This window comes from Osmia bicornis, unplaced genomic scaffold (assembly GCF_907164935.1).
Source record: "Osmia bicornis bicornis unplaced genomic scaffold, iOsmBic2.1, whole genome shotgun sequence".
In the NCBI taxonomy this organism is placed as follows: domain Eukaryota; kingdom Metazoa; phylum Arthropoda; class Insecta; order Hymenoptera; family Megachilidae; genus Osmia; species Osmia bicornis.
Genome location: NW_025791067.1, coordinates 86,716 through 110,186, shown reverse-complemented (window position 1 = coordinate 110,186; position 23,471 = coordinate 86,716). Strand labels below are relative to the sequence as shown.

Below are 23,471 nucleotides of genomic sequence, written 5' to 3'. Positions count from 1 at the left end.
CACAGGAAGGACCGTGCCACCAAAGGGGGTGGTGAAGCAGCAATTTCACCGACAACCCGCGGGACGCACAATCGGCAGGATTCCAACCGGTTGGTACGTGTCGCCAAGAAGCATTCGGCGCTCGGCTTTGTATATCCGCGACTTGGTGTGCCGTAAACGTTTTTAATTGACTCGGGTGCTTATGTATCCAAGCTAATGCAACGGTGAAGTCAGTCCAACCGTAAGCCGGTACGTTATCGATTTTTAATGTAGCCTGAACCTGCTCGATCAATCGCGTCATTAGGACGCACGCGCATAATTCTAGCCGCGGAATTGTGAGTGGTTCCAACGGTGCTACCTTCGTTTTTGCCATGAGTAAATGTAACGCAACCTCGTCCGCGATGGAGATTGTACGTAAATAAATCACAGCCGCATAGGCGTCTTGCGAAGCATCTGCAAACCCGTGTATTTCGTACGCAATTGTGGCATTCCCCATCTGTTCGCGTTTCGCGACTTTTTTTCTTTTATTGAATTGAGCGGTAGGCTTTGAATTTGGCGCCCCGAGAAGAAGAGCAAGCGTATCAGCGTCACGCTGCAATACGCAGGCGCGTGCAGTGTGGGGGTGTAAAGGACAGTCCGGGACTGGGCCTGATTCATTCTGACGAGGGTCAGGGACTTCTGAGCATTGCTTATTGTTTTTTTGTGCGTTTGAGATATTTTGTGCGTTTTTTTCATTTATCTTTATCGGTGGCAATCGGCTGGCGTGCGTGAGTAGTCGGGCGTGTGTCCTTAGATTGTGAAGCACTGAGTGCGATTTGGGACCGTGTGATCACGGTCATTTTTTGTTCCCACTTGGGGAACGTGTCCTGTGATCAGGAAATGCACTAGGTGCAATTATAACATCGTGTGATCACGATTATTTGTTCCCACTTGGGGAACGCCTCCTGTGACCAGGAATTTGTTTGTTACGAGGACCACGACGATTGGCTGCGGCGTCAGCGAGGTGCCATCCGAGTACGGTTTGTACAGAGCTCTGGCGTGCGATAATTATAAGTTTTGAATGATCATTCAATTAATATTTAATCTCTAGGTCGTAAGTTTGCTTTTTTATATTGCTATTTTATTATATTGTGTTATTCTTTTTATTTTGTTGTAATTCAATTTGATCAAGGAACCAGGCTTTTTCCTCACTTGAGACTGGGGTTTTATACGGCCGGTATCCTCTAAACTCTAAAGTCATTATTTCTATTTATTAATAAATTCATTTGTTTTCGGTTCGTTCTTTAAAATCTAATACTTTGTGTTTCATTTACCCTCGGCGACAACAATCGCACCTCGTTTCCTCTCCCTTTATTATTGTGTTCTAATATTCGGAACAATTTTTGCTGCTCCGGGTGAGGAAGGGGTGATTGGTTGAAACCGAGGTTATTTGATTTGTTGATTTTTGATTCTAATATAGAAGGTAAAACTGGAGATTGATTTCTAGGCTAAGCGTTCAGAGTCGTTCGTGAAACGTTGCATGGGAATTCTTTGTCCGAGCGTTTTCGTTTAGAGGGGTGAGGGTCGTAACATAAACACAGACTGTGGTTGCGTCGCCACGATCTCAAGTGGGCTAGCGGTGCCGGGTCGTCGTGAACGTTAGAGTCTTGCATTCCAGGCGTAAAAACGCAGATTATTTTATTTGGATTTGAGTTATAAGTTTACATAGATTTATTGTTTTATTTGAACCTAAGCTAATAGTCCTAGGATTATCGTACAATAATTCTTTACTTTCTTTTCAATTTATAGAATTTAATTTTATATAAGTTTGCTTTTATTAGTTATAATTTTACGTCTTTGGGTTATAGTAATTAAGTATTGTTCTTTGAGGATTTGATTTTATTAGCTTAGGTTAACATGGCTCCTCCAATATTGAGGAAACTCACGGTGGTGCAATACTCGCGATTGGCGGAAATCGAGTTGACGAGTACTCGATTAAGAGAGAAGGAGCGCAGCTCGTTTAATCGGAATATCATAGCTTCGCGAATTGAGTCTCTTCAAGAAATTTGGAGGGATGTGCGTAGTGCGCATGCCGAAATTTCAATTCGTGACGATGTTGGGGTTGACGCGTATATGACGGATAACGTGATTCAGCGATTACAAACGGCGTACGAGGATACGCTTGATTTCTTGCTAACAGTACAAGCGGAACTACAGGCTGCGGATCAGTCTACTTTACCGACTGGACCACCGATAGCCAGTTCTTCGATAACACCCGAGCCTCGTGCAGCTAAGCTTCCGAAGTTAGAATTACCTACGTTTTCCGGCGAATACGAGGATTGGGAAAACTTTTGTGACTTATTTACCACGCTGGTTCACGATGCACCCGGTCTTGCTGACGCGTCTAAGTTGCAATACTTGAAAAATTGTTTAAAGGGTACTGCGGCGGAGTTAGTCAAGGATGTCACGACTACAAATGCGAATTATACGACGACGTGGCAGGCTCTTAAGGCGCGTTTTCATAATCCGCGAATGGTTGTGAATAACCATTTAAAGAGGCTCATGGATTTGCCATATTTAAAGAAAGAGTCCGCGATAGAGTTACGTTCGTTTGCTGACGAAGCTCAGCGCATAGTTCGGGCGTTAACGAATTTACAAATGCCAGTGAGTCATTGGGATGTATGGTTCGTTTATTTATTGGCGGCTCGTTTGGACCCCGAATCCCAAAAGGCGTGGGAGACGGAATTGAGTGAGAGGGATCGTCGCGTCGTATTAGACAATGTTGCGGAGTTAGACAATTTTAAATCCACTTGAAAGATTTCCGAAATTCGTGGACTTATCCAAATTTTGGAAAAGCGCGTTCAAGCGCTCAGCATGATTGCCTCAAATGCTCCCAAAGCAGAGAAGAAGCCTTCTGCTTTACCTAGATCGGTACCGGGTTCGCGAAAGGTATTTCACGCTGGTTTTTCTGAACATTCTGGTGATGGGAGACCGAAGTGTCCCATTTGCTCCGGTGCGCATTTATTGCCTAAGTGCTATAAATTTCAGGCCAAGAACCCCTTTGACCGCCGAAGAGAGGTACGTCGGTTACATCTTTGCTTTAACTGTTTCGGTCGGCATAGGGTATCTGATTGCGCTTCCCCGCTTCGTTGCGCGCAGTGCAAGGAAAAACACCACTCCCTGATTCATTTCGATCAGGCCAGTTGTTTGCATTCAAAGGAGAATGGTTCGGTTGAGCCACATAGTGCACGCGAAGGTAAGCCCTCAACGTCTTCGGGGGTTAATGTGCACACTGCTCGCACTCTTTCGCGTAAATGCACAGTCTTGCTTGCAACGGCTCAATTGACGTTGGTGGGACCGCACGGGGCGCGGTCTCGTGTGCGGGCCTTGTTAGATCAAGGATCCCAGAGCTCTTTTGTGTCTGAGGCGGTCGCTAACTTGCTAGGTTTAGAGAAGCGCCGTATTGACGTTCCTTTGTTGGGTCTCGGTGCGAGGTCTGCAGGCACTGCTCGTATGACTACGAGTTTCGAAGTACATTCTTTGGTTGACCCGTCGTTTCAAATTGAAGTGGAAGCTCTGATTCTTCCGAAGCTCACGTCGCAGCTTCCCGCTAGATGTGCTATGGCTTTTGATATCGAAATGTTCGCAGGATTATCATTGGCTGACCCGCAATTTTATGTGCCGGGATTAGTTGATATTATTTTTGGCGCGGATATCTACGGGCAACTATTGCGATCGGGGTTGCGAAGTTTTCCTTCTTCGTCTCTGGTTGCACAAAAGACTCGGCTGGATTGTCTCCGGCCCTGTGCATTCGGACGGTTCACGGCGGGCGGTCGATCATAAATCAATGCCGCTTCGAATGCTACACAGTGCTGCAGAGCAGGACTTAGACCAGTCGTTACAACGGTTTTTGGGCCTTGGAGGAGTTACCCACGGTCACTTCAACGTTAAAGCCATTAGATGAAGCATGTGAAAAGCTATTAGGGAATCGCATGTTCGCAATTCTGACGGTCGATTCGTTGTGCATCTCCCTTTAAAGTCTGAGCCTCCTGCTGCCGATCCGGAAACAAAACGTATGGCCATGGGTTCACTTGCTCATATGTATCGTCGGTTTGCTCGCGATCCGAAATTAGCTTTGGCATATCGCGAATTTATGACGGTCTACAAAAATTTGGGACATATGGAGCGAGTTCCCGCGACGGAACTTGATAATTCGCGTGCATGGTATTTACCTCATCACGCGGTTGTACAATCTACACCGTTGAAATGGAAGATTCGGGTGGTTTTTGATGCGTCGCGAAAGACCCGCGATGGGCACTGTTTGAATGATTTTCTCTTGGCGGGACCTGCTCTTCAGCGCGATCTTTCGTTGATTTTACTAAATTGGCGTCGGTACCGTTTCGTGTTTACCGCGGACGTGGTCAAGATGTTTAGGCAAATTTGCGTTGCGCGTAATGATCAAGATTTGCAGCGAATAGTATGGGCTCCTAGTTCTTCGGAGATGCCGGTGGTATATCGTTTGACCACCGTCACGTATGGGACGGCGTGTGCTCTCTATCTTGCGATACGTACGCTCCTGCAGTTAGCGGAGGATGAGAAATCGCGTTTTCCACTCGGAGCTCAATGCTTGGAATTCAATACGTACGTGGACGACACGTTTGCGGGTGCGGACGAACTTTCAATCGCGTTGCGTACTAGACAGGAGCTCATTGAACTTCTGAAATCGGCGGGCGTCGAGCTTGATAAGTGGGCCGCGAATCATTCTGATTTGTTACCTCCTAACGCGCAACAACCCGGGAAGGAGGAATCGAAATCGATAAATCTTGATGAGTCGGTTAAAACGCTGGGGGTTCAGTGGAATCCACATCACGATGAGTTTCGTTTCACCACGTCAGGTTTTGAAGATTTGTCCAGAGAGGTGACCAAACGGGCCGTCCTTTCAAATATTGCGCGCTTGTTTGATCCGCTGGGGTGGTTGGCTCCGGTCACGATAAGCGCCAAAATCTTAATGCAGGATCTTTGGATTCTGAAGGTCGGCTGGGATTCCGTTTTACCGGTGGAAGTGCAGGATAGATGGAGTGAATATTGTAATTCACTTTCGGCCATGCCTGCATTGTCAATTAATCGATGGTTGGGAGCCTCTTGCGATTCGGGTTCGCAAATTCACGGGTTTTCCGACGCTTCATCCCGCGCTTATGCGGCGGCGGTTTATATTCGAATTAACGAAGCAGATGATCGTTTCCGTGTCGTACTTTTAGCTGCCAAAAGTAAGGTTGCTCCGATAAAGACCGTGAGCATTCCAAATCTCGAACTGTGTGGAGCGATGTTGCTTGTTAAGCTTCTTCGTCACGTTCGGAAGCTTGATTTTTTGCAGAATATACCAGTATTTGCATGGTCAGACAGTCAGATTGTTCTGATGTGGCTTCGGAAACACCCATGCCACTGGAAGACTTTCGTGGCAAACCGGGTGTCCTTTATCCAGACAGAGATGCCGGGTGCTAAATGGGCACATGTGCCTACTGGAGAAAATCCTGCGGATTTGGCTACGCGTGGATGTAGGCCTGCAGACTTGATTGAGGCACGTCTGTGGTGGCATGGGCCTGATTGGCTTGCGATGTACGAGGAGCATTGGCCCAAGGTGGCACTGGTTCCGCAGATTTTGCTTGTGGAGGCGACTCCGAGTGATCCGGAGATTTTGACTAAATTTTCCTCATTGACTCGGCTAATTCGCGTGGTGGCTTATTGTCTGCGCCCATTAATTGGCTTGCGAAGGCGCAAGGGTAATCTTCCTGCATTGCCGGAATTTTTGACTGCGTCAGGGTTGTCTGGCGCTCGGATTGCTTTGATTAGGTTAGCACAGACGCATGCATTTGAAGCAGAGATTAAGTTACTGCAGATGGGAAAGAGTTTGGCAAAGCGTAACCCGCTACTTAGTTTGGATCCGTTTTTAGACAAGTCGGACGGTATTTTGCGTGTTGGGGGGCCGTCTGGGGAATTCGGTACTGTCACATGATCGTAAGCATCCGCCTATCTTGCCACGTCGTTCGCCGCTTAGTCGGTTATTTGTGCGATATGCACATCGTGCTTGTCTTCATGGTGGACCTACGCTCACTTTGTGTACCGTGATGCAGCATGCGTGGATTCTAGGCAGGAATCGTCTAGTGAAAACTGAAATTCGTCACTGCGTCGTCTGTCAGCGAGTGAAACCCAGATTAGCATGGCAAATGATGGGTAGTCTTCCGGCCACGCGGGTAACGCCGGCTCGGCCGTTTCTATCTGCAGGGTTAGATTATGCCGGTCCGTTTCAGGTACGTTCGGCGAAAGGTCGTGGGTACAAGTGTTATAAAGGGTATATTGCACTCTTTGTTTGCTTTACAACTCGGGCAATCCATCTTGAGGTCGTAAGTGATCTCACGACCCGAATGTTCCTAACCGCGTATCGGCGTTTTGTGGGGCGTCGTGGAGTCTGTCAAAATCTGTTTAGTGATAACGCTACCACGTTTCAGGCCGCGGATAAGGAGTTGCGCGCTATGTTCTCAGCTGCTTCTACCTTTTATAAGTGTGTTGCAGCTACTCTTGCCAATGACGGAACTTCCTGGAAATTTATTCCTCCGAATTCACCCCACTATGGCGGTTTATGGGAAGCGGGTGTCAAGTCGGTGAAGCATCATTTGAAGCGAGTGATCGGTGATCGACCTCTGACCTTCGAGGAGTTTTCGACCGTTTTGGTAGAAATTGAAGCGTGTTTAAACTCGCGTCCGCTTTATCCGCTTAGTAATGATGTGGAGGATTTGCAAGTTTTAACGCCTGCACATTTTCTCGGCATTGCCTCTGGGTTAATTCCAGAGGACGCTCCCCCTGATGTGTCTGAGAATCGTTTGGAACGATTTCAGTTACTTCAGGTGACTAGAAATAACTTTTGGAAGCGATGGTCCCAGGAATACCTGCAATATTTGCAGGAGCGTGCGAAATGGCGAGGGCCAGCCGAGAATTTTGCGGTCGGTCAGTTAGTTCTCGTGCGTGATGATCGGTATCCGCCTTCAAAATGGCCTCTTGGTCGCGTGACTGAAGTCCACCTCGGTCCGGATGGATTAGTAAGAGTGGTCACCGTTCGAACGGCCACGTCTAGTTTAAGGCGGCATGTTGCTCGGTTATGTCCGCTATTGCTAGAGCAGAATCCATCTACGGCTGGCGCGGATGGTAGGGCTGCCTAGGCGTAAGTCACAGGTTCGTCCAGTGGACGAAGGCGGGCGGAATGTTCGCGTTTCGCGACTTTTTTTTCTTTTATTGGATTGAGCGGTAGGCTTTGAATTTGGCGCCGCGAGAAGAAGAGCGAGCGTGTCAGCGTCACGCTGCAATACGCAGGCGCGTGCAGTGTGGGGGTGTAAAGGACGGTCCGGGACTGGGCCTGATTCATTCTGACGAGGGTCAGGGACTTCTGAGCATTGCTTATTGTTTTTTTGTGCGTTTGAGATATTTTGTGCGTTTTTTCATTTATCTTTATCGGTGGCAATCGGCTGGCGTGCGTGAGTCGTCGGGCGTGTGTCCTTAGATTGTGAAGCACTGAGTGCGATTTGGGACCGTGTGATCACGGTCATTTTTTGTTCCCACTTGGGGAACGTGTCCTGTGATCAGGAAATGCACTAGGTGCAATTATAACATCGTGTGATCACGATTATTTGTTCCCACTTGGGGAACGCCTCCTGTGACCAGGAATTTGTTTGTTACGAGGACCACGACGATTGGCTGCGGCGTCAGCGAGGTGCCATCCGAGTACGGTTTGTACAGAGCTCTGGCGTGCGATAATTATAAGTTTTGAATGATCATTCAATTAATATTTAATCTCTAGGTCGTAAGTTTGCTTTTTTATATTGCTATTTTATTATATTGTGTTATTCTTTTTATTTTGTTGTAATTCAATTTGATCAAGGAACCAGGCTTTTTCCTCACTTGAGACTGGGGTTTTATACGGCCGGTATCCTCTAAACTCTAAAGTCATTATTTCTATTTATTAATAAATTCATTTGTTTTCGGTTCGTTCTTTAAATCTAATACTTTGTGTTTCATTTACCCTCGGCGACAACAATCGCACCTCATTTCCTCTCCCTTTATTATTGTGTTCTAATATTCGGAACACCATCCTAATCCAGCGCGGGAGGGTTACTTTCGGTAAATCGTTGAACTCCGCGGAATATTCGCACCATTGGTTGGTTAGTTCGCAAGGTAGAGGTTCGTCCCAGTCTAACTTGGCTACCCATAATCTTTGCATGAAGATCTGGGCCACTATAACGACGAGAGAAATCCACCCCAATGGGTCAAAGATTCGCGCGATATTCGATAAGACCACGCGCTTAGTCGGATTCGCCGTACTAGCGGAGTCGAGTTTAAATTGAAATCGAAATTCGTCCGATTTGGGTAACCAACGGATTCCTAACATTTTTAATCCTTCGGCATCTTGAAATAAGCGGCTCGAGGCCAGCTCGTGGTCAACGTGGGAGATCTTCGCTAATAACTGTGGACAATTACTTGACCACTTTCTTAGGTGGAAACCTCCGTGTATGAGGGCATCCGTTACCTGCTGCCGTGTTTGACGAGCCAACACTCGATCATCGGCCCCGAAAAGCGCGTCGTCAACGTAGAGGTGTTCATTCAGGATAGGAGCCGCGAGAGGGAAATTAGTCCGCTCATCCAGAGCGAGTTGTTTGATGACCCGATTCGCGAGGAAAGGCGCTGGGGCCGTCCCGTATGTCACGGTAAGCAGTTCATATGTTTTCAGCTGATCTTCGGGTTTAGCGCGCCAAACTATCAGCTGATAGGCGGTGTCGCGATGGTCAATCCAGATTTGCCGGAACATTTTCGCGATATCTGCCGCGAACACGAACTAATACATGCGCCATCGTAAAATCGTGACCGCGAGGTCAGCTTGCAATTTCGGACCAACCCGTAAATGCTCGTTTAACGTAGACCCGTTTGACGTAGGCATCGACGCGTTAAAAACCACTCTCAATTTTGTCGTACTGCTGTCTTCACGGATGACCGGATGATGCGACAAATAGACCTTTTGCTCAGAAGGAGGGTCTGTTTCAAGAAATTCCCGCATATGACCGAGCTGCAGGTATTCCTCCAGAAAGGAGTGATAAGCCGTAGCTTGTTCCGCCTCTTTGTCGAGCCGTTTTTCCAATCTATAAAAAGAGGCGACCGCGATTTCTTTCGAAGCCCCTATATCGATGGGAGGCTCTGATTTAAACGGCAATCGCGCTACGTATTTGCCGTCGGGTTTACGCGAATGAGTCTGCCGAAAATGTTCTTCACATTTTTTGTCCTCTTCGGAGAGGAACGTTACCGGTGGAGGCGCTTCCACCTCCCAAAACTTCCTTAACGTGTTGTTTATTTCAGCGTTAAGGTCGCCGTAATGTACGTGGAGTTGCATTGCGTGAGACTCAACGGATCGAGCGGGACCAGTCAACACCCACCCGAAAATCGTTTTCTGCGCGACGGGTTCGGATGGAAGGCCTTTTCGAAGGCCGTCGAGCAAGATCGCGCCGATTATGAGGTCCACGGGCGCATTATTATTAGTGAGAGGATCGGCCCACTCAAGACCACGTAAGTGTTTCCACCTACTCAAGGTGTCTATTGAATTTGAGCGGTAATTAGTTAGCCGTTTTAAGATAAGAGCGCGCACAGGGATGACAGGCCCTTTTCCGTGGCACGGTTCAATCGTAACGTTCGCGGAGGCGCGAACCGTGGCCGACGTCCCGGCCCCAATGCCGGAGACGGAAGCTTGGACGTGTTGGCGATTAGCGCGCAACGTGTTTGCAACATTCTCACGAATGAACGTTGCTTCCGACCCAGGATCAATTAAAGCGGGTAATGTCGCTTGTCGGCCTTCGCGAGTACCAACTTTGATCCAAGCTGTAGCGAGAACGACCTTTTTTTCTTGACGCGACGTACCGAAGTGCGTGTTTACCGAAGTCGACATCGGCGTGTCTTCCATATTGTTATCCGCTACGTGTGTAGGTTGCGCCGTATGTTGACTTGATTCTAAATCCGCGTGAGAGGTCGATTCGCGACCTTTGCTAACGGACGACGTCTTCGAACCCTTTCGCTCAGAATGCAAAGGAGAATGATGTCTACCTTTACATATCGAACAAGCGCGTTTGCTAGGACAGGCTGCCGGGAGATGTCCTTTTTGTAAACAATTAAAACATCGATGATGTTCGCGCGCGAGTGATAATCGTTGTTCGACGGATTGCCCACGGAACACGTCACATCTAAACAAAGCGTTAAATGCGCTTTCACGATTTTAATAGGCGCTAATTTATTTTTATAGGCGCTGTTTCCTTCTCCGCGGGATGACGCCAACGATTCCAGAGTTCGAATTCGCACATTGAGGAACGCCTCCCAATCCGCGAGGGATGGGAACAATTCCTCTTCACCCATGCGCAACTCCCACTCCCGATGGGACTCCTTGTCCAACTTGCGGACAAAGTGAAAAACAAGAACATCGTCCCAGTATTCGACCGGACGAGCCATGTTTTTTAAGGCCGTTAATGCGGCGCGAGATCTATCGCGTAAACTTTTTAAATCGCTTAAAACAGCGGATCCGATCGGGGGTGAGTCGAACAACATTTTCAGGTGAGCGGTTATGAGCGCGCGTTCGTTCGCGTACCTGTCGGTCAATAGTTTCCACGCTGCCTCGTAATTCGCCGCGGAAGTGGAAACGTTCTTTAATAGAAGAGACGCTTCACCAATTAAGCTTAATTTAAGATAGTGCAACTTTTGCACCTCCGGTAACGCGTCGTTAGAGCCAACTAAAGACTGAAAGAGGTCTCGAAAATTTTCCCATTCCGTATAGTCCCCGGAGAATTTAGGTAATTCGACTCGAGGAAGCTTGACCGACAGTGCAGATTCGCGATTACAAGAAGCGGTACTCGTATTACATGAGTTACTTGCAGGTTCGGAGTCCGTCGGTAAGGCTGCCGTCATAGCGTCGAGGGCGGCAAGGAAAGCTGCTTCCGTATCCCCGAAGACGTCGCTGGAGAAGTAGGGATTCGCCCTGGTGTCCTCCTCCGTTGCTGCAACCTCGATCTGGACTTGCGTTGATTGGAATTTGGCCCAGTAATCCTTGAGCAGGTTGATCCGACTGCGAATCACTGCAGGAGTGTGATTCGCCTTCCCCAATTTTTTAAAGTTGAGCAGTGCATTGTTGATCAGGCGTGCATGCACTTTATTTTCGCGGATTAATGTATCCATAATGTTTGATATTAAGTGTTTCAAATAAACGTACTGTACCCGCAAGGTGAACTGTTATGACCACGTCACTGTTTTCGCGAAGCGAAGCGCGTGAACGTCCTCCGATGTTTACCGGCGGAGGTCGCGATGTCGGTTGAGTTCGAACGACACGTGCAAAATCCTTTGTTCTGCCGATTTAATCCGGCTTCACCACACGATTAGAATTGTTTTTTATGCGGCACTGTACTGCTTTAGATCCTTACTAATCCGGCTCGAAGGACCATTTGGTGCGCGTAGAGTATTAATTTTTGCTCTAGGCAAAAACGCCGGTTAATTTAGTAAGGGAAAAGCGTGCAGGAAAATGAATTTGACACTGTCAATACTTTGGTAATAAACAAGTTTACTTGGCACTTTATTATGTTCTTTAATTAGTAAAGAACCCGTAGCGAATTAGTCGCGTGTTACGTGTGTCGTCTGTTTTTAAGAGCGCAAACGAAGTAGTAGGTTTGTCGCGGCGTCGGTGGTTTTATAAACCGATCGACCGACGTCAACGCCGAGCCGATGGTGTTGTCGAACACTAATTAGATTGTATTTTAAATTATGGCGCTCTAAATCCGGAACAATTATTTTTTTTACGTTGCGCGCTCGCCTCTCGCGCCGCGCAACGTAACAAGACATTGATGAGGAAATTACAACCAATAAATTATGCAGTAGAAAAATTAAATAGATCCATTAAAGAAATTAAACAGTATGTACCCTGATAACAGATGCAATTACATTCTTGCAAGATACATCAGGAAATATGTTTGAGGTAAAAGAAATATTAAACCTTATTTTCTTCAACACATTCTTTATTTCAAATTAATCTTTTTGAGTACAATGTATCAATTTATAATATGATTTCTTTTTCTTTATTTTCAGCTTTCATTCAGACATTGATGAAGAAATTACAATCAAAAAATTATGCAGTAGAAAAGTTGAATAGATCCATTAAAGAAATTAAACAGTATGGAATAAAATAATAGGACAAATAAGAAAAATGTACCCTGAAAACAGATGCAATTACATTCTTTTCAGGATATATCAGGAAATATGTTTGAGGTAAAAGAAATATTAAATCTTATTTTCATTAATACATTCTTTATTCCAAATTAATGTTGTTGTGGATACATGTTGTGTATCAATATATAATAATATGATTTCTTTTTCTTTATTTTCAGCAGTTATTCAGACATTGATGAGGAAATTACAACCAAGCGATTATAGAGTAGAAAAGTTGAATAGATCTATTAAAGAAATTAAACAGTGTGGAATGAAATGCTAGAACAAATAACAAAAATGTACTAGGCAAACAGATGCAATTACTTTCTTGCAGGATATATCTGGAAATATGTTTAAGGTAAAGAAATATTAAATCTTATTTTCTTTATTCCAAATTAATATTGTTGAGAATAATGAATAATTATATAATAATATGATTTTGCATCTGTTTTCAGAATACGTATTTGTTATTTGTCCTAGTATTTCATTCCACACTGTTCAATTTCTGTAATGTAGGTATTCAACTTTTCTACTCCATAATTTTTTTATTGTAATTCCCTCATCAACGTCTGAATAAATTCTGAAAATAAAAAAAAAGATATCATATTATTATATATTCATACATTGCACTCAACAACATTAATTTGGAATAAAGAATGTATTGAAGAAAATAAGCTTTAATATTTCTTTGCCTTAAACATATTTCCAGATATATCATGCAAGAAAGTAATTGCATCTGTTTGTAGAGTACGTTTCTGTTATTTGCCCCAATTGTTTCATTCTACGCTGGAAAGTATCTTCAATGTATGTATTCAATTTTTCTACTCGATAATTTTCTGGTTGTAATTTCCGCATGAATGTCTGAACAGGAGCTGAAAATATAAAAAAAGATATCATGTTATTATATATTGATACATTGTCTACAACAACATTAATTTGGAATAAAGAATGTCTTAAAGAAAATAAGATTTAATATTTCTTTTACCTCAAACATATTTCCTGATATATCCTCCGTGAATGTAATTGCAACTGTTTTCAGGGTTCATTTTTCTTATATGTCCTATTATTTTATTCCATACTGTTTAATTTCTTTGCGACGACAGCCGCGGATCGGCGTCGCGCATCGCGGGCCCCACCACGGCGGCATTCCCACTCCCGTGCGATTAGACTATAAGTAGGACCGGTCGCATAGTGATTCGAACACTAGGGTGCTAGCTGGACACAAATATTTTGTCATGCTTTTTGGCTTAGTTGGGGTTCTTATCCTTAGAAAATAATCCTGTTTTGTGTTATAAGTTGTTATTTCAATATAAACATTTGTTAGATAAGAATATGACTAATTAAAGGAAAAAAAATAAAATTACGGTATTGCACCGTAGCTATGAGGTAAAAAAAATGTGAATATGAAAATACATAATAATGACTATTTAAACTATATTACAAGTTAAACTTACTCGCTACTTGAGTCATTAGCACCCGAAGTACATTCAGTCGATTCTGATTGTTCATCTTCATCAGCAGCAGTACTAACAATTCCTCTTTGCAAATCACTTACATCTGTATCTGTTTCTAATAATTCAAATACCTCGGCGCTTAACAAGTTGAGTTTTTTTTTGATACTTCACGAAAAGTATTTATTAACGGGTCTGAGGTAACTAATAACATTGTTAACAAGTCCGAACTAGTGTCGAATCGTGTTGTTTTTCTGGTGTGTCTCTCTCTGAATCTACGGCAATCTTTATGGCGTGCTTCTTGAGCTTCTTCCGACATTTGCCCAATAGGGACTATAAAAAAATTGAATTATATCTTTTGCATGGTAAAACAGGATAATAATAATCACAATTAAAAACAACGAAACTATAAATTATTAAAAAAAGACCACTAACTGACGAGCGTATTGGTTGTACCAATATATATCACGGACGTCAGCGTTAACTTCATTTTAACATCTAACATACTTTTGCAAATGTTTGCAAGTCGAGTATGGTATTAAAATAAAGCAGCCAATTTCTACTTTTTATAGGTACAACTTTCATCACGTGGAATGACGTGGAGCATATACTTCTACACTGACGAATCGTTACATTATGAAAACTTTTCATACGATATAATAACCTAACTCGAAGATCGATTTACAAAAATACAAGAAAGGTATTGATGATTTGGGGTGATTAAAACTGAAATATACCTTTTCAGCTGCTACATTCATCATCAACATGAAACTTAAGTGCATTTTAACAAACTTATGACATATTCCAGTCGACTATGGAAATGCGCTCGATTGACTAGCGATGAGTTGTCCGCTCTTACGTAGTACTTTGCCTAGTCTGTACGCATTTACGAAACGGCTGGAAGGTCTTACAATATTAGAATTTTAATCTATGGTTATTCTAGATTACATAAAAACAATTAGTTTTTATTAATTCGAAAATGATTTTTGTCCACCTAAATCAGCCATTCGAACCACTGTGGGTCGATGCGATGATGGATGAGTTGCCTCGGGGTTTCGGCCCGAGGGGACCTCCTAGGAGGTCCGGACCGGAGCACCAGATCTCTCGGCGCCATGGGTTTCCTGGCGAAGAAATCTCTGGCCAACGGGTCGTAGCATTACACTACGCTACGACCTGGCAGCTCCCATAAGTCCAGCGGCCGTAGGCGTCTAGCCTCGTCAGTCCCGTGGTTGACCCGGGGTGACCAAGCTAGTGCGCGTTCATAATCTCTGCTGGTGCTTCCGCGGGGATTCCGAACGCTAACTTACATGGCACCGCATTTTGCCTTTGGCAGCCGATTCCGTCCAGCTTTGTGGCGTTACTCGTTCTCTGTTGGCCTCGTTCGCTGTTCGGTTCTACCTCGGCGTACGAGAAGACGAGCCGCGTGAGGCAAGCGGGCGACAACTCCACCGCAGCGCGTTTGAATAAAACACCGTCGGCCCAATCGGGTCATTCCTTTCCCGACTCTTGCGTCCGCTCTCTCGACACTCGATAGTGTCTCGGCGCTTTCGCTAATTTGTTTGCGTTCGCGCTCCGCTTGCGCCCGCGCTCCGCGTACACCATCGTGCGTCCGTAAGGCGATAGCGACCGCAGTAGTTTGTAAGAGCGTTAGATATAAGTTCTGCGTAATTTCTGTGACGGACCGGGTTCCGACCGTAGTATGTAAGTCCTGTATCTTAGTTTTAAGCATCACGGCTCCACGCGTCTAACCACCAGACGATATTTTGATTGTAGTACCCGAGGCCGGAGAGTACCGCCCGACCAGCCCGGCGAGGATAGCCGCCAAGCTGTAGACACGTAGTAACCAGTAGACGTTACTTTGAATAAATCTATATTTTTTATCCGATTTCGAAAAGGAGGAGGATACTCAATTCGATCAGTATATTTTTTATTTTTTTATTTTTTTTGTTTTCTGGCTTTGTTCACCGATTACTCCGAGATGGATGGACCAATCGGAACGAAACCTTTTGCATCTTGTAGGATATGTCTTCCGATTGGTCCCGTTATAAAAACATTTCGCATTTTTTTATTCCGAACGGTTTTTATTGCAAAAAGCGGGAAGTTTCTAATCTCAACATAGAATGACTTCAATGATTCTTTAATATATTGTCGGGGGCATGATTCTGAACATCTTTTTCATTCTGCATAATTAACGAAAACCTTCAGTTTTCGAGATATTCGTGAAAAACTATTGATATTTTTTCTGCCTTTGATCGCCGATTATTCCGAGACGGATGGACGTATGGTCTCTCGTGAACTGCAGTATAGTGCATGTACATCAGGAGTGCTGTCAATTTCTGATACAATCGTTACAATTACAAATATTTCAGCCGGACCTATAATTTTTCTCTTACGACTTATTAATTACCAAGTTTGCCATACCGCAATCAAATCGTTATTGGCAGCATCGTTTGTTCGGGTATTTTTAATTTGCGCCGCCTCCGAAAACTTTGAAATATATTTAGTATCCTATTTAACGATTAAGTAGATTGTATTAATAGCTGTGGAATACAGATATAAATGAAATAGAAATTATTTTATACTTTTTGGTGCGTTTCGAAGTCGGATTTTTTTTTTGTTAAAAATTATTTTTCTAACATAACACCGCCTCGTTATTTACCGACCTGTTCCCTTGCGAACCCTGGTACGGGGAAACCGACCGCGGTGCGCAACGCTGTGCGCACCGAATCGACCGACCCCGTTACATCTTTAATGGATCTCTTCAACTTTTCTACTGCATAATTTTTTGATTGTAATTTCCTCATCAATATCTGAATTAATGCTGAAAATAAAGAAGAAGAAATCATATTATTATAAATTGATACATTGTACTCAAAAACATTAATTTGAAATAAAGGATGTATTGAAGAAAATATGGTTAATATTTCTTTTATCATAAACATATTTCCAGATATAGTGTTTGAGAATCCGCTCAGCCATGATGGCGCTCACGGTCGATGGATTTATCGATCGGGAGTTGCCCATCTAGGTAACGCGTGAGCAGGGGTCTCCTCGCCGTCTCGCGCGCGACGCCGCTGTTATTGATCACTGATTCACACCGATCACCACGTGCGTCTCAAAAAAGTGTTCAAGTGCGATTCATCCCAGTTCACGAGTCAAATCTGCTGCTCACGATCCCTCGCAACAGTGCTAGCGACCAGGATCACCAGGTAATGTTCACTTACAAATAATTCATTGAAACGTGAGCCGCCAACCACGTGTCAATCTCGCACGCGCTCACGGGCACCATCACCATAGCGGGCCGAATTAATAAAATTAACGGGGCTTTTTGTTCACGACTGCTGATCAATTCAATTGTCAATTCAACGGATCAGGTGACAGATCAAATCAATAATTTATATGTCTCGACTCAAGTAAGATCATTCTTCACGACGAATCATTGTAATTGTAATTAAAATCATTCAGACGGTTCATTTTCTTGTACACAAAGATTCACAGCTGATCATTGTAAGCTCAATCATTATTTGTCAGTTCATCGTGTTCACGCAATTTTATCATTGACTCAAATAAATCAATTTGTGAAACCCGAACCAGTAAGTGTAAAATTCTTTCCCAGCGCAATCCATCCAGGATTTCCATCATTCCTGAACATTTGGTCCTTCGAGCCGGATTGCGCCCTTGCTGGACTCGGTTTTCACAAAAATTGCTCATTGATCATTGTTCGTCTCAAATCTTTGTCTCGTGTTCGTAACGGTTTGGTGGTCGGCCATCTTGGCATTCCTCTTCCATTCAAATTCACTGACACTCTCGCCACTCATAGGTGGCGCTCAGACGAATCACCCGCAGTCAATAAGGAAGATCGATCCAGCGAACGCTCACCAAGTCTGATCAACCCGCTCATCACTGATCATCAATGGCTCACCAAGGGAAAAGCTCAGAGAAATGGAGCGAAATGGACAGTTCAAAGGAGTCGCTGGAGGTGCCGGAAAAGAGCGCATCAGGCCGCTCATCGCCTGCTCTGGTTGCAACGGAACCAGCTCGCCGCACACCGTCGCCGCACTCACATGCAACGCGCTCAACGGCCACAGATCAATTGCCGATCGAGCTGCAGCTCAAAGTGCGGACTCAGAAGGGACGGCTCCGCAACGCTCACGACATCCTGACTTCCCTCAAGGAAGAAGCAGAGCGTCTCTCCAAGGAGGAGCTGGACGACGCCAAGGCTCAACTCGACGAGGCCATCAAGGTGTTCAACAAGGAACATGCACACTTTGAGGTGGTGTGGCCAAAGTCCCAGGCGGATCACCCGTACTTCACGGAGGACTGCCATTATCAAATGCAACAGATCGGCACTCAGGCAAAGAAGATCATTGCGAAGAGATCAGCGGAACTGCCAGCTCAACCGTCCGCTCAATCTGGAAAGGTGACGTATTCCAAGTCGAAGCTGCCTGACATCGCGTTGCCAAGGTTCACGGGCAACTACACGGAGTGGCCGTCCTTCCTAGAATTGTTCACTTCCGTTGTGTGCGGAAAACCTGAGCTCGATCAAGTAGAGAAATTCTACTACTTGAAGGGTTGCCTGCGAGGAGAACCGGCTCAAATTGTGGCCAGCCTACCGCTCATCGGCTCATCACTCTCGGCAGCTCTCGAAATGCTCAAGCAGCGCTATGAGAATAAGCGGCGTCTCGTCCAAGCTCACCTTGACCAATTGGTTTCATTGCCAATGGACCAAGATCACGCCAAGGCATTGAGTCAGCTCATGTCGACCGCCATGGAAACTCGGCACGCAGTGCAAAACCTGATCGAGCCAGGCAAACTCGGCGACTGCCTGCTCGTCCATCAGGTGTGCCGGAAGATGGACCACGCCACAAAGGAGCGATGGGAGACCACCCTTGGGGTCACCACCGAGTACCCATCGTTCCAGGAGGCCATGGAATTCATCACCTCTCGCATCAGAACGCTGGAGCAGTTGGCCGATGACAAGGCGAGAGCGTCGGCCAGCAAGACCGCTCAAAGTAAGCCCGCTCAAACGAAGGCTCAGCAGATCACCACAAGCAGGCCAGCTCACGCAGCAGTCGCAGCAAGGCCTGCAGCTCAAGCTCGCCCGTCAGCTCCTCGCACCACCGAAAGGCCCCACCTAGAACGGCCATCGCCCTTCGAGTGTTGCGACTGCTGCGGAGGGCAACACTACATTGTGGCATGCGCGCTCTTCAGGAGTATGACGCCGAAAGTGCGAGCTCAAACTATTGAGGACAAACGCCTGTGCTACAATTGCTTGGGCAGGCACAGCGTGCGAGCGTGCAAGTCAGCTCAAAAGTGTAAACACTGCGGGGAGAAACATCACACGATGATTCATGAAGGCGAGCCGAAAGCAGCTCAAGCTCAAGCCGGCTCATCAAGATCGGCCTCCTCATCTGCTCAAGCCTCAGAATAAGATGCAGGTGCAGTCGTCACCAAAACCGCTCATTTCACGCTCCTCGCAACGGCTCAGGCTCACCTCAAGACCGACTCAACACTCCACAACGTTCGTCTGCTCATCGACTCCGGATCAGAACTCTCCTTCATCTCCGAAGAATTAACCAGCCAGCTCAACCTTCGGAGACACCGATCATCCATCACAATAATTGGTGTTGGTGGAACAAAATCAACTGAAACAAAGGGTGTGGTCACTGTCACACTCCAACCGATGCATTCACAACAGACTGTCTGCATCCAGGCTCACGTGCTCACAGCCGTAACGACAATCCTGCCATCGTTCTCAATGAGAACTCCGGATTGGCCTCACATTAGAAAATTGAGGTTGGCGGACAATGATTTCTTGACACCACGACCAGTCGATTTAATCATTGGAGCGGATTTCTACGGAAGGATCATCAAGCCAAATATCATCAAGGGCTCACCAACAACACCAATTGCTGAACTGTCCATTTTCGGATGGCTCGTCATTGGCCCAGTCAACGAATCACAGTCAAACACTCATTATTCACATTTTGCAGTTGCTCAAGACGACCAGAGCAATCTGCAAGAGCTGCTCACCAAATTCTGGGTTCAAGAAGAATCACCAATGGATATTCCAAGCACGCTCACCCCGGAGGAAGAAGAATGCGAATCACATTTCTGTGCGACTCACACTCGTGATCACACTGGAAGGTACATCGTTCGCATTCCACTCAAGGCACCAGCATCGCTCTTAGGCAATTCACACAAGATTGCTCAAAGATGTCTACAAAGCACTTTGCGACGACTCTCCAAGGATTCAACATACAACCAGCTCTACGTCGAGTTCATGAAAGAGTACGAAGAATTAGGTCACATGGTAAAGGCTCCAGATCACAAAAGAATTTCATCAAGAGAGGCTGAGAACGTTGGGCCTGATGGGGAGATGACCTTGGCACATGATGCTTCGGCATCAGGAGGGTTGAGGGTCTCTTCTGACGGTTCAACACCTCAGACCTCTGCTCATCTTCAACCATATTATTTGCCTCACCATGGAGTTCTACGTCTCGACAGTTCAACTACGAAGCTCAGGGTTGTATTCAACGGATCAAAAGCTACGACATCAGGCAAATCAGTCAACGATTTAATGCATACTGGTGCTAATTTGCTCTTGAATGTTACAGATGTTCTAATTTGGCTTCGCCATTATCACCACATTTTTGCCACAGACATCACAAAAATGTATCGCCAGGTAGCAGTTCGCAAGGATGATTGGGATCTCCAGCGAATCCTTTGGATCGATGAAGACCGCAATGTCATCCCTTACCAGCTCACAACTGTCACGTACGGCACAAAGGCGGCTCCCTTCCTGGCGACACGAGCACTCATGCAACTTGTTCACGATGAGGGTCATCGATTCCCTCTGGCAACGCCTTCGCTCACACATGGCAGATATGTGGACGATATCTTTGGAGGAGCAGACTCAATCTCGGAACTTGTGGAGGTCGCTCAACAGCTGATTGCATTGTGCAACGCGGGCGGATTTCCACTCGCAAAATGGCATGCGACTCACCCAGATCTTCTACGGGCTGTTTCGTCATCCACACAATCGTCAGCTCCCATATCATTTGACGACTGCACTACCAAATTACTCGGAATTCAATGGATGCCTCAAACCGACAATTTTGGCTTTTCATCCACGATCACAGATCAACCAAGTAAGTGCTCAAAACGCCTCGTATTGTCCGAAGTGGCTCGGATATTTGATCCATTAGGTTTCGTCTCACCGGTAATAGTACGAGCAAAGATGCTATTACAAGAACTCTGGCTACACAAAATCAATTGGGACGATCCATTACCGTCTCAAATTGTATCACGATGGTTCATCATCAGAGAAGATCTCAACAGCTTGGCCAAGCTATCGATCCCAAGATGGTTCAACACATGGAGCAATTCAATTGTAGAAATTCATGGGTTCTCTGATGCTTCTCAACTTGCCATGGCAGCAGTGATTTATATCACTGTCAGCTCTCCGTCCAACAACTCAATGACGTCACTTGTCTGCTCTAAGACAAAGGTTGCACCACTGAAGAGGCTCACAATACCAAGATTGGAGTTGTCTGCAGCACTTCTATTGGCAAAACTCACAAAATATGTTCAATCAACGCTCAAGGTAAAAATCAAGGCAACGCACCTGTGGACGGATTCTCAAGTTTCGCTCATATGGATCAAATCTCAAGCATCACGTTGGAAGGATTATGTTCGGAACAGAGTCATTCAAATCCAAGAACTCACTCCAAATGCGCATTGGAGGCATGTTCCAGGTACTTCTAATCCAGCCGACTGTGCTTCCCGAGGCATTTCGACAGATCAACTTCAACGATTCGAGCTTTGGTGGAAAGGTCCCCCATGGATGGCTCGAAATCAAGATCATTGGCCAGAGCAAAAGGAATTCTCAACTTTAAACAGCGAGCTCGAAGTGAGACCCAATGTCTCACTCTTTGCTTCAGCTCAAAAGCTAAGTTATCATTGGGATCTCATCTACAAATATTCATCTCTTATTAAGCTGTATAGACTAACTGCACTTTGTTTCAGGTTTGCCTCACGGCTTACGAGAAAGCTCGAAACTCCTCCTGTGATCATCATACCATCCTGCGACATGGAGAAGGCGCAGCTCTTCTGGATTCACGCGACTCAACACTTGTATTTCACCAGCGAAATCAAGACGCTCAACTCAGGCTCAACCCTGCCTGCAACTCACCCCTTCAGTCGCCTCACCGCCTTCATCGATTCGCAGGGAACAATACGAGTAGGAGGAAGACTCACAAACACAGCGCTCAGCAGGGATGAAAAACATCCAGCGATCCTCCCACGGGACGCTCACCTGTCGAAGATCATCATTGAAGATGCTCACAAGCGAACATTTCACGGAGGAACGCAGCTCACGCTCGCATACATTCGACAACGGTACTGGATCATCGGTGGCAGAGCTCCTGTAAAATCTCACATTTTGAGATGTGTCGTGTGTGCTCGTCAGAGGGGGATTCGTGCTCGTCAGATGATGGGTCAACTACCTCTCTGTCGAGTCACACCATCACGACCATTCGCTCACACCGGTGTCGATTATGCAGGACCAATCACAATGAAAAATTCAAAGGGAAGAGGCTCGAAAACAATCAAGGGATGGATCTGCGTGTTCGTATGTTTCTCCTCATCAGCTGTTCACCTCGAGGTTGTCAGCGATTACTCAACCGAGGGATTTCTGGCAGCCTACAGAAGATTCTCATCACGAAGAGGGATCGCTCACAAGTTGTACTCTGACTGTGGTACAAATTTTATTGGAGCACAGGCAGAGCTCAAACGCCTGTTCACGTCAAGTTCACAGGAGCACCGACAGATCGCATCGATTCTGTCAGCTGACAGCACTCAATGGATGTTCAACCCACCAGCTGCTCCTCACATGGGAGGAAAATGGGAAGCTGTGGTGAAATCAATCAAGTACCATCTCAGGAGAACAATTGGTGAGCTCTTACTAACATTCGAAGAGTTTTCCACTCTCCTCACACAGATCGAAGCGGTGCTCAACTCAAGACCATTGGAGCCGCTCAGTGACGATCCCGACGACATCTCTGCGCTCACCCCAGGACACTTCCTCATCGGTTCAGCGCTCAACACGATACCAGAACCATCACTGCTCGACGTCTCACCAGGTAGATTGTCGAAATGGCAACTGATCCAGCAGAGGGTTCAACACTTCTGGTCTCAGTGGTCTCGACACTACCTGCAGAGACTTCAATCAATCTCAAAGTGGCATCACCCATCGAACGACATCAAGACAGGCTCGTTGGTGCTGCTCACGAACGAGCATCTTCCACCGAGCAAGTGGCCACTCGCAAGAGTGACCGAAGTTCACCCCGGCAAGGATGCCCTCACCAGGGTTGCAACCGTGAAGACTGCAACCACGACTCTCGTCAGACCGATCACCAAGCTTGTCATCCTGCCTGTTCACCATCAAGCTGAGCTCACCTCTGCAGAAACATCATCAACGAGTTGCTGATGGCGGGCGGAAATGTTTGAGAATCCGCTCAGCCATGATGGCGCTCACGGTCGATCGATTTATCGATCGGGAGTCGACCATCTAGGTAACGCGTGAGCAGGGGTCTTCTCGCCGGCTCGCGCGCAACGACGCCATTATCGATCACTGATTCACACCGAAGACCACGTGCGTCTCAAAAAAGTGTTCAAGTGCGATTCATCCCAGTTCACGAGTCAAATCTTCTGCTCACGATCCCTCGCAACAGTGCTAGCGACCAGGATCACCAGGTAATGTTCACTTACAAATAATTCATTGAAACG

General features: G+C 45.9%; 5 protein-coding genes across 5 annotated transcripts; 4 read left to right on the top strand and 1 right to left on the bottom strand.

Moving 5' to 3' along the window:
* The first annotated feature begins 1,875 nt into the window (after positions 1-1,875).
* On the top strand, positions 1,876-2,772 carry LOC114882218. The gene has a single exon (XM_029199097.2). It carries the CDS (start codon positions 1,876-1,878, stop codon positions 2,770-2,772), a length of 897 nt encoding a protein of 298 aa, XP_029054930.2.
* A 1,612-nt stretch (positions 2,773-4,384) lies between these two features.
* LOC123988674 lies at positions 4,385-5,971 on the top strand. Its single transcript, XM_046289427.1, has one exon. It carries the CDS (start codon positions 4,385-4,387, stop codon positions 5,969-5,971), a length of 1,587 nt encoding a protein of 528 aa, XP_046145383.1.
* Positions 5,972-6,488: 517 nt separating this feature from the next.
* Positions 6,489-7,172, top strand: LOC123988673. The gene has a single exon (XM_046289426.1). The coding sequence runs from the start codon at positions 6,489-6,491 to the stop codon at positions 7,170-7,172; it is 684 nt and encodes a 227-aa protein (XP_046145382.1).
* A 1,667-nt stretch (positions 7,173-8,839) lies between these two features.
* LOC123988672 lies at positions 8,840-9,388 on the bottom strand. Its single transcript, XM_046289425.1, has one exon. It carries the CDS (start codon positions 9,386-9,388, stop codon positions 8,840-8,842), a length of 549 nt encoding a protein of 182 aa, XP_046145381.1.
* Positions 9,389-19,365: 9,977 nt separating this feature from the next.
* On the top strand, positions 19,366-23,172 carry LOC123988671. The gene has a single exon (XM_046289424.1). The coding sequence runs from the start codon at positions 19,366-19,368 to the stop codon at positions 23,170-23,172; it is 3,807 nt and encodes a 1,268-aa protein (XP_046145380.1).
* The last annotated feature ends 299 nt before the right edge of the window (positions 23,173-23,471 follow it).

Coding starts and splice junctions, on each gene's coding strand:
- LOC114882218 (XM_029199097.2), top strand. CDS start 1,876: ATGGCTCCTCCAATATTGAGGAAACTCACGGTGGTGCAATACTCGCGA.
- LOC123988674 (XM_046289427.1), top strand. CDS start 4,385: ATGTTTAGGCAAATTTGCGTTGCGCGTAATGATCAAGATTTGCAGCGA.
- LOC123988673 (XM_046289426.1), top strand. CDS start 6,489: ATGTTCTCAGCTGCTTCTACCTTTTATAAGTGTGTTGCAGCTACTCTT.
- LOC123988672 (XM_046289425.1), bottom strand. CDS start 9,388: ATGCAACTCCACGTACATTACGGCGACCTTAACGCTGAAATAAACAAC.
- LOC123988671 (XM_046289424.1), top strand. CDS start 19,366: ATGCATTCACAACAGACTGTCTGCATCCAGGCTCACGTGCTCACAGCC.